The sequence below is a fragment of the Hemitrygon akajei genome, chromosome 11 (genome assembly GCF_048418815.1).
Source record: "Hemitrygon akajei chromosome 11, sHemAka1.3, whole genome shotgun sequence".
In the NCBI taxonomy this organism is placed as follows: domain Eukaryota; kingdom Metazoa; phylum Chordata; class Chondrichthyes; order Myliobatiformes; family Dasyatidae; genus Hemitrygon; species Hemitrygon akajei.
In genome coordinates this window covers 113,496,380-113,507,299 of record NC_133134.1, presented here as the reverse complement: position 1 = coordinate 113,507,299, position 10,920 = coordinate 113,496,380, and the positions used below count along the sequence as shown (strand labels likewise).

At 42.6% G+C, this 10,920-nt stretch overlaps 1 protein-coding gene across 1 annotated transcript; it reads left to right on the top strand.

Annotated features, from left to right (window-relative positions):
* The first annotated feature begins 1,056 nt into the window (after positions 1-1,056).
* On the top strand, positions 1,057-8,857 carry LOC140735927 (phosphoenolpyruvate carboxykinase, cytosolic [GTP]-like). Its single transcript, XM_073061539.1, has 9 exons — positions 1,057-1,212; positions 1,550-1,803; positions 3,133-3,314; positions 4,144-4,347; positions 4,460-4,647; positions 4,755-4,917; positions 5,066-5,422; positions 6,930-7,025; positions 7,628-8,857. Exons 2-9 carry the CDS (start codon positions 1,580-1,582, stop codon positions 8,080-8,082), a joined length of 1,869 nt encoding a protein of 622 aa, XP_072917640.1. The 5' UTR covers positions 1,057-1,212; positions 1,550-1,579; the 3' UTR covers positions 8,083-8,857.
* Positions 8,858-10,920: the final 2,063 nt, after the last annotated feature.

Here is a 10,920-nt window from a genome sequence, read left to right as displayed (position 1 = left end):
TATATCACAAATCTCCACAAAGTATTTATCTGAGGTATACACTTATAGAAAAGAGTAGAAAGAAAAAACAAGCAAAAGGAAAGAACTATGTACAAGTAGGGAGTGATCGTTCTTTTTACAACAGATTCATTGATTTGTGAGAATAAAATCAGGCCTATGAGGCATTATGTAGTTAAACCATTTTTCCCAGTATGAATCAAATTGTTCCAGCTTATGGTTAACAGATGCATCTCTTTTTCAAGTACAATAAATTCTTCTGATAAGGATCTTCAATCTAAAACACTAACACTGTTCCTCCTTGCAGATACTCCCTGACCTGCTGAGCATTTCTAGCATTGCCTGTCTTTATTTCAGATTTCTGTTCACATGCATATTGACAGTTGGCTGTGGGAGCCTCCTCCTTCACAAAGTGACTAGACATTAATAGTGTCTCATTGACTACAGGCTGCTTAAAGATTTTAAAAGACGTGAATCAAATTCGAGTACTTGTTTTCCTCATTCCATTCTAAGCCTAACCATTACTGTGAGCTGAATCCACACCTGAGTCGAGCCCCCAGCTGTTAGCCAATCAGCAGCCAGTGACAGTGTCCATGCAATCAACTATTGAGCTCTGGAGGTGTGCCTGGTTTTCCAAAGAGCTGATTGGACAGTCAGCAGAGGCAATGTCCCTGACTGAACAACACATTATCACATTCAGCAATTTTTAGATCAAAAAAACAAACCATCCACTTGCATCAGAGCTGGTCCAAGGTCTTATTCTAGAATATTCAGCAACTTGCCAACCTCAACACTAATAGAAAAAGATACATTTTAACAAATATTGATCACTGATTGCTGAAACAGGGTATTGGCTGGATTATGTATTAAAATATTTGAAGACGTGTTGCTCTTGCACATTTCTATCTATTGATGTCTAATTGTTAGGACATTTATTAAAAGTACAAATTTATGTCACTGGATTACATATTAACTGCGTGCTCAGTGAGGTGGGTCCACTATCAGTGACGAACATCACAAGCAGGCCCCTTATCCAAAGTGGTTGGTGGAGAGGACCAGCTAATTCTGTATTTAAAGTCGCAGGCAGTCCAGAGAAATGTCATCAGACACCTGAAGAACTTCAGAGTTAAGGTTGCTCGAAAGAAAAGAAGTTAAATTCAGATTAAAGAACTGACTGGGCTACCGATCAACAAGAGAGGGAGTGAACATCACTTGGTTAGTGTTTGTTTAAGTAGATGCAATTGAGAAAGGATGTATTTCCCAGATCAGACTCATGAAGTTAAAATTTATTGCAGCTGTATTTTTTTGCATATTACTGGGAGTTATTTATTATTTCTATTTCTGTTGTGTTTCTCCTGTGTATCATTTTTTGTTTTGTGATTTTTTTTTCCTTACAAGGCAGACAAGCAGAGCCAGATTATTGACATTTTTTATTATCATGCTTATTCTGAAAAAAAGTTTTTAAACAATGGACGCATTCAGAAAATGTACATTTAAGACAGTCTGTTATAATCAAGGAACTGCACGCAACAGTGACATAATTGTTTTACAGGTTCTTGGCGATACGCTTATCGGAGAAGACATGGCCCCCCAGCTCCAGGCACAGCCTCTGTGCACCCTGAAGGTGGTGAATGGAGATCTGAATGAGTTGAGTCCTGCGGTGAGAGACTTTGTGGAAGAAAGTGCGAAGCTGTGTCAGCCAGCCAGCATCCACATCTGCGACGGAAGCGAGGAAGAGAACAGGCAGCTGCTGTCCCTGATGGAGGAGCAGGGAATGATCAAACGCCTACACAAGTACCAGAACTGGTGGGTAATTTCCTCCCGCCTGGTTTCTCTTTCATATATTTTTATTGTGCATGACAAGTTTAGGTACATCATATATACCTTTGTTATTGAACATCAGTAACGAGCACTAGCAGGCCTGATACACAATTGTTATGTGCAAAGCACAGCCCAGCCTCAGAATACTAGCCACTCTATTTCCATCTTTTGTTTGCAGGACTTGGCTGAGGATGCTAGGGCACCTAAGTAACTACACATACAGTGGTTTTATATAATTATTTTTCCTTGCACTAATTAACATTGCACTAATAATAATCCATACAAAGTTCTTAACGTGCTTGATGGGATTCCCAGGCTGTGGATTCTGTAACCAGGGTCGCAGTTCCAAAATAAGGCAATCAGACTGGAATATCTTCACAAGAGTGTTGTGAATCTTGGCAGTGTTCTGCCTAGGACGGCAGTGGAGGCTCAGTCACTGAGTGAGTTCCAAACCAAGTTTGATAGAGTTCTGGATTTTAGGGGAAATGAGGAATGTGAGGTCAGTGCAGGAAGTGGAAGATCAGCCATTGAATGGCAAAGCAGGCACGAGGGGCCAAATGGCCTCACCCTGCCTCTTTATCTGATGGTGAACGAGCAGGGATCCAGTTCCTGCAACGTCCAACACAGAGCAAGAATTCTCATACCGAGGACAGTGAGAAATAATTATTTGTATAGTGGTGAACTAAGTGGTAAGAGGTTAACAAAGTGAAAATTTGAGGAATTGTTGCTTGACCTATAATAGTAATAAACGAATTATGCTTTGTGAGCATATTATTTCAACTACCTTGACAATGTTGGCAGGACTTGATTGAGGTTGCTAGGGCAACTAATTAGCTGCACATACCTATAATATCATCGCACTCTTTATGGCAAATGTGCAGTGATCCACTTGTTGTAACATTTTGCACAGAGGGAGAACTTCTAGTTTGCAAAGTGACAGGGAGGAACACTCATTGATGTAAAACAAGTGGCAAATATCAGCATGGCTGATCATTACAGTTAGAGACAGAACGTGGATCCAGGCCTCTTTCAGGAACACCACATACCAACAGGCACAACCATATTAGTTAGAAAACACAATGCATAAAGTTCACTGTCCCATCCCCTTGGCGCCTTACCCCACACATGTGCATTATATTCAACACAAAACTCCCACCTCACAGAACTGGCTTGGGCATTTAGAGTGTTGGTGGCAGAAGCCCGCCCTTGGTTCTGAATGATTACACATTACAGTGGTGTGGCGGTGAGGCTGTAACTGTGAGGATTGACTGACCTTAACGACGAGTCACCACTGCTCATTCTCACCACCTACAGCTGGCTGGCTCGCACAGATCCCAAGGACGTCGCTCGTGTGGAGAGTAAAACGGTGATTGTGACCCCCGAGCAGAGGGAAACGATTCCCATAGCAAAGAACGGAGTGAGCCAGCTCGGGCGATGGCTGTCGGAGAAGGAGTTTGAAAAGGCCTTCAATGCACGATTCCCAGAGTGTATGAAAGGTACAGGCATTAATTCAACCTTCCACCCCTGTACATTGACGTGAGTTGTGCTCATTCACAATGTAATAATTATGCCAGAGTTATTGAACCTTCCATGTGGATCTGTCCAAGCCTCAGCTACATGTCCATTGGCCACATCTCTCACCACTCAGGATACTAACCTGGTTTCTGATCTGTGTCACCCTACACCTAACCCTGCAGTGACAATGTCAGCTTACAAACACAGATATTACAAACAAATTTCCTAATAGCACTGCTTGTACAAATCTAATAGTCCTACTGATGCTCACAGAGTAGAAGGTGCAAATCAGAAGCCCTACTGTATCTCACAATTTCAATTGTACAAATCAGAGACCCTACCATATCTCACAATTTCAATTGTGTAAATCAGAAACCCTACCGTATCTCACAATTTCAATTGTGTAAATCAGAAACCCTACCGTATCTCACAATTTCAATTGTGTAAATCAGAAGCCCTACTGTATCTCACAATTTCAATTGTACAAATCAGAGACCCTACCATATCTCACAATTTCAATTGTGTAAATCAGAAACCCTACCGTATCTCACAATTTCAATTGTGTAAATCAGAAACCCTACCGTATCTCACAATTTCAATTGTACAAATCAGAGACCCTACCGTATCTCACAGGGTGGAACCTGCTGAATTTTACAGATTGTACAAACCACAGGAATCCTACTGTATTTTTCAGAGTAGATATGTGCAGTGACTAAATCTGAATTAACATTTCAATAATAAGGATTTATCTGTCAGTGATTCTCTACCCCAGCAGTGTCTAAGACCAACTTTATTGCTTTCATTCTTCAGGGCGTACAATGTACCTGATCCCATTCAGCATGGGACCTGTGGGGTCACCTCTGTCCAAGATCGGCGTCCAGCTCACAGACTCGCCGTACGTTGTGGTCAGCATGAGGATTATGACCCGTATGGGATCGGCTGTGCTGGAGTCCCTGGGCAGTGGCCAGTTTGTGAAGTGTCTCCATTCAGTGGGCTGTCCTCTACCACTGAAGAGTGAGTGTGCATCCTACTGTTTGAAAGAAAGGGTTGTTGCTGTCTGAGTGCTTGGGGGGATGTGTCCGATTATGTATTGATCTTCCGGTGACAATCTGCCTCTTGTGTGTAGAGCCGCTGGTCAGTAACTGGCCCTGTAATCCTGAGCTGACCCTGGTTGCCCACATCCCTCAGCGCAAGGAAATCATCTCATTTGGAAGTGGCTACGGTGGGAACTCCCTACTGGGGAAGAAGTGTTTTGCTCTGCGCATCGCCTCGAGGATTGCCAGGGATGAGGGCTGGCTGGCTGAGCACATGCTGGTAAGGAGATGGAGCTGCTCGTGGTGAAGGGTCATTCAGCAGCTGAAGAGTCTCAGAAATGTGTTTCTGCCCTCAGCTTCTCACCAGCCTCTCTCCTCCCTCCACAGATTTTGGGAGTAACCAACCCCAAAGGCCAGAAAAAGTACATAGCTGCAGCTTTCCCCAGTGCTTGTGGCAAGACAAACATGGCCATGATGAACCCAACATTGCCCGGCTGGAAAGTGGAGTGTGTGGGAGATGACATTGCCTGGATGAAATTTGATCAGCAAGGTTTGTTCACTTTGACACATCTCTATAGCTGAAGGCAGATAAAGCAAAATAATTCTAAGGGAAAGTGTTCAGTTTATTCTGAACATTGTGCGTGGTGTGAATATGGACGGATCTGTTAATAACCTGGCCTCCTTGTTCCTTTCCCTAGGAAACCTACGGGCAATCAACCCAGAAAATGGCTTCTTTGGTGTCGCCCCTGGGACTTCGATGAATACAAACCCAAACGCTATGGAGACCATTTGCAAGAACACCATCTTCACCAATGTGGCAGAGACCAGTGATGGCGGTGTTTACTGGGAAGGCATCAATGAAACTCTGCCCCCCAATGTCACAGTGACATCGTGGAAGAACAAAAGGTGGACTGAGCAAGATGGAGAACCTTGTTCACACCCCAACTCCAGGTTCTGTGCTCCCGCCAGGCAGTGTCCGATCATAGATCCGAACTGGGAGTCTCCTGAAGGCGTTCCAATTGAAGCAATAATATTTGGAAGTCGAAGGCCAAAAGGTAAGGCAATTTATTCTATAAAACAGCACTAACAAGTTACATAGCCTATAGGTTTCTGGCATCATGTAGGATTAACTGCCCAATGTGCAGGTGAACACTCACAATAGGCATGCAGAAGTGTCTGGAACTAGGTAGTCCTAAAACAAGCAAATGTACAGTGCAGGAGATTAAAGCACAACACAGTCACGTAGCATCTGTGTTCTCCCTTCTCCTCCATCGTGCACTCAGCATGTTGGCATTGCTCCAGCGCGTGGACCAGTGCCGGTGTGCGGCTCAAATGGGCAACATTTCCGCGATTTTCCTGACCTACTGATTCGGTGCCAGTTTCCCCTGCAGCAGCAGGTCAGCACGTGTACGTCCCAAATCTGCACCTGCTACGGTGAGCCACTGCACAGGTCGCAGGCTCCAGTGACTTAGTCCAAGAAAGAGCAAAGCTGTACGCACCACCCCACCTCCGGCATCCATTCCCCAACAGTTCACCACTGAAGCTTGTTTAGGCTAAATGTAATGTTTCCAGTGAACATTGTGAAGCTTCGTTTATAAAACGGGTACAGTACATTAAAATTATCTCAGCCTAACTGCCCTTGGGATGGCAACAGGCAACACACCTGACAGAGTTTGCTGAATCCTCAGGGGTTTGCCCTTAAACTGCGTGATGTGATTAGTGTAGATTTACTGCTGGTGGCAACAGTACTGCTTATCCCCACCCTATCAAACCCTCCCATAATTCTAGCAGAACAAGCCTCAATCTCTTTGGTCGAGAAAAACAAATCCTACAGAAAGCAGTGGATACGGGCCAGTCCGTCAAGGGTAACGCCCTCCCCACCACTGAGCACGTCCACATGAAGTGTTGCTGCAAGAAGGCAGGGACCCTCACCACCCAGGGGATGCTCTTCTCTCTTTGCTGTCATCCTGAAGAAGGTACAGGACAGGACTCACACCAACAGGCTGAGGAATGGCTATTACCCCTCTATCATCAGGCTCTTGAGTCAGAGGGGATCACTTCACTCAACTTCACTTGCCCCCTCACTGAACTGTTCCCATAACCTATGGACTCACTTTCAAAGACTCGTGTTCACAATACTTATTGCTTATTTAATATTATTATTATTTTCTTTTTGTATTTTCACACTGGTTGTCTATCATTGATTCTATTATGGCCACAAGAAAATAAATCTCAGAACATATATGGTGACATAAATGTACTTTGATAATAAGTTTAACTTGAACATGAGGAGCCTCTGACATTCTTTCCTGATCTTTCATGTAAGTCCTGCTGCACTTTGAAAACATTATATTGTGCAGAACCCAGCAGTGCACAGCACTCCAAGTGTGGGCTAACCAAGGTTTTACGTTTATTTCCACAAACTCTCTACTTTTTGACGTCAGTCTGGAAAAGGGACCTAGTGCAATAACAGTTCATGGGAGTGCCTCTGTAGCTACAGACTTGTGTTCTACAAATAACGGGCATTTACCCATATCTCAAAACCCTCTCGTCCCGTTGCAGGGATCCCTCTGGTGTACGAAGCGTTCAACTGGCAGCACGGAGTGTTCATCGGGGCGGCCATGAGATCAGAGGCTACAGCTGCGGCTGAACACAAAGGTACGAGGGAGGAACTGGGGCAGGGAGTGCGGCGAGGCAGGGTACAAGTGTACAATACACAGTGACAGGGACTACTGCAACCGTGTGGGCGGGCACTGTGTTACAGCAGGATGGAGGGTGCAGCAACAATCAATACAGAATCCTTTATCATGGAGCCGACGGGAAAATAACGTTGCGACATGGAGGGCTGTGACATCAGGGCGGGGCAGAACCGGTCAGTAAAACAAAATAATGAAATAGGGACACCGAGCTTAATAATACTCAGGCAGGACCTGCAGTATCATAGACCCAGTGGTAACACCACAACAACATACAAGAAAGCTACAGCTCTGAATATCACAGCAGTGGTTTTTGAGAAGGGAAACAATACTCCGATTCACTCCTCCCATGATTAATACTTCAGAAATTCCTACAGGAAAGTGCATGCAATGAACATGAAGCTTTGCTCAATAAAAACCAGTAGGCCGTGCCTTTACATCTGAGTCCAGCACGAGGGTTGTGTTGTGAAGGAGCTTGTTTGCACACTGAAGACGCATAACACAGTGATCCCCATGCTTCCCTGGGCACCAGTTCTTCACCACTCCTCTCTCGTTCTTCCTCAGGTAAAGTCATCATGCACGATCCGTTTGCCATGAGGCCTTTCTTCGGGTACAACTTTGGCAAGTACCTATCCCACTGGCTCAGCATGGAGCACAGGCCCTGCTCAAGACTTCCCAAGATCTTCCACATCAACTGGTTCCGCAAGGACAAGCACAACAACTACTTGTGGCCGGGCTTCGGTGAGAACTCGCGAGTCCTGGAGTGGGTGTTCCGGAGGATCGAGGGGGAGGACTGCGCTAAGTTCTCTCCATTGGGCTTCATTCCCAAGGATGAAGCTCTGAACCTTGACGGCCTGGCTAACGTGAACATGGAAGAGCTGTTCCGTATCGACAGGGAGTTCTGGGGAGGGGAAATAAAAGAGATCAGAAAATATTTTGAAGAACAAGTCAACAACGACCTTCCCAGAGACATAGCTAATCAGCTGCTGCAGTTAGAGCAGAGAATAAATCACTTGTAACAAAGATCAGCTGAAAAGAATAGAACAACATAATTATTTTCCAAAAAAATGGCCTCTAATTGGTGTGTTGCGGTGTTTATTGAGACAGTAAATGAGATTCATACACACACGCAACAATATCGGTGAGCTGTGCCTACAATTGTAACTTTTTCACTAAATGATAAGAGGGCAAAAATGTTCCTTGAAGTGGGCATCTAAAGTCAAATGTAGCAACTTGTCCACCTGCATTGTGTACCATAATGCCACAGACAATTATATTAACAGAGCTTTTGAAAGTACACTCTGGCTGGGGAAATCCATTGCTCAGAATCTGTTGCAGAACTGCTTGTAGCCTGTGTGAAGAGAACAGGACCTTAATCTTGTGATCAACTGTTCTGAGCCCGTATTACTGTTCCGGTTGGAGTTTTAGAGTGTGCTGTCCAGTTAGCACCATGGATCAGAATACCTTTAACCAGATAATTTCAGCTTTTCTATCAGCTATGATAAAGTAATTAAATCATTGGCAAGGTGCAGTCAGCGACCAAACGTCACAGCCTCAGCGACAGACAACCTGTAATATATCAGAGATACAAACTCGATCCATCAGAGAGCAGCTGATAGCGAAGCTGGAAGCCCAAATCAGTTATTAAAGAAAAGTATGTTAGTCTATTCAAACGATAAAATATTTTTCTACAACTGCCTTTGACTGAATTTACATTATAACATATGTTCTATGAGGAAAGATTGTTGTGTATATTTTGGTGCTTAAAAATAAAGTGTTTTCATATGTTCTCTACACTTTGAATTTTATTTAATTGCATCATTTTGGGAGGCTGTTATTTCTGTTCATTCCCAGGGATGTGAGCGTGAGAGGCAAGGCCACCATTTAGTGTCCATCCCTGATTTCCTTTGAGAAGGTTATAATGAGCTGCCACTTCAAACTGCTGCAGTCTTCCTGTTGACAAAGAAATAGCAGATGAACTTACGTTTTGACGTGAGCCTTGATTGCATTAGGCACCAGCAATATACCAGAAATTCGAGAGTGTCAGGGGACAGAAGTGAGTGTAGTTGCTGCTAATGAGAAGGTGCTTGGGAAGCTGAAAGGTCTGAAGGTAGATAAATCAGCTAGACCAGATGGACTACACCCCAGGGTTCTGAAATAAGTAGCTGAAGAAATAGTTGAAGCATTAGTAATGAACTTTCAAGAATTAGTAGATTCTGGAATAGTTCCAGAAAACTGGAAAATCGCAGATGTCACTCCGCTCTTTAAGAAGAGAGAGAAGCAAATTAAAGGAAATTATGAGCCAGTTAGCCTGACAAAGTGGTTGGGAAGATGTTAGAATCCATTATTAAGCTACAAGGAAAAGCTGCAAGTATTCAGATGCGAACATACAGAGAGTACAGATTAATTAAGAGAAATGACTGAAAAGAGTAAATCGGACCTTAAGGGAAAATTAAAATTAGTAACTGAAAATAAACTAGACTGAATATCTTGAATGATAACAATATGGTCGAGACATAGGAGAGAAAGGAGAGAATTCTCTATGGCTGAGGCAAGTTGGTACTCAGGCCTCTCTGTTGGAAGTCGGGGAAAATTTTCAAATGTTCTATGTCCAAAATGGCCAAGGGTTTGATTTTGTGTTTTTTGTGCACTGTTGAGAAGGGATTGCTTGGAAAAGGAGAGTGTTTTCTTTTCTACCAGAGAAAAGTGCAAATTGAACTGGTAAAAATAATTTCCTATAATGTTAATGGGGTTTTGAATCCAATTAAGAGAAATAAAATTACATCTAAATTGAAAGAAGAGAGGGCACAAATAGCTTTTCTTCAGGAAACTCACATGAGCCAATCAGAACATGCAAAATGAAAAAGAATGGGCATTAAGCATGTATTATATTCATCATATAAACTGAGCCACAAAAGAGGAGTAGCTATTTTAATATCAAGTGCTCTTAACTATGAACATATTTCAGAGATTAAAGACAAAGATGGATGATTTGTAAAGATTACAGGAAAAATAGAAGGTACTAAAATAACATTGCTGAATGTTTATGCTCCACCAGGTAGTGAATGGTCATTCTATAGACACATTGTTGACCTAATGGCAGCCCTCAAAGGGTAGTAATTTGCGGAGGGGATTTTAATATTAGATTAAACCCTGTAGTAGATTATTCAGGAACAGTTATTCAGAATAAACCTCTGACTAGGAAAGTGAAATCACTGATGGAGGAGTTGGGAATAAGAGGTGTGTGGAGGGAATTACACTCCACTAGTAAAGACTATACACATTACTCATTCCCTCATTCAGCTTATTCAAGGATAGACTATTTTTTATATTTAACATAGATAGATTCAGGATAAAAGAATGTAACATTGCAACAATTGATCTGTCGGACCATAGACCAGTCTCTATGTCTAATTCTGGAAAGAAAAATGAGGAAAATACTACAGTGGTTAAATTCACATATACTCAATAACCAGAAAGTAATGGAGAGAATAAGGGGAGAAATTAAAGAATACCTAAACCTTAATGACACGGAGAAACATCTCCAGTGATCTTATGGGGTACATTGAAAGCTGTACTGAGAGGAAAAATTATTTCCATTACCACTTATATGAAAAAATTCAAAGCACAAAAACTAGCAGACCTTCAAGGAAAATTAAAACAACTTCAAGTTGCAGATAGCAACAAAATTAATTCTAATTTAAAACAGGAAATTAAGAAATTGCAAAGTGAAATTGATGAAATTTTTACATTGGAAACTCAGAGAAATTGTCTTTACCTGAGACAAAAGAATTACGAAGTAGGAGGTAAATCAGCTAGATTATTAGCATATAAATTACGTAAACAACAAGCAGGCA

Bases quoted from the DNA above. Each gene is read 5' to 3' on its own strand.
- LOC140735927 (XM_073061539.1), top strand. From the start codon at position 1,580: ATGGCCCCCCAGCTCCAGGCACAGCCTCTGTGCACCCTGAAGGTGGTG. The intron at 4,648-4,754 runs GTAAGGAGATGG...CTCCCTCCACAG, and splicing joins GGCTGGCTGAGCACATGCTG to ATTTTGGGAGTAACCAACCC. The intron at 5,423-6,929 runs GTAAGGCAATTT...GTCCCGTTGCAG, and splicing joins TGGAAGTCGAAGGCCAAAAG to GGATCCCTCTGGTGTACGAA.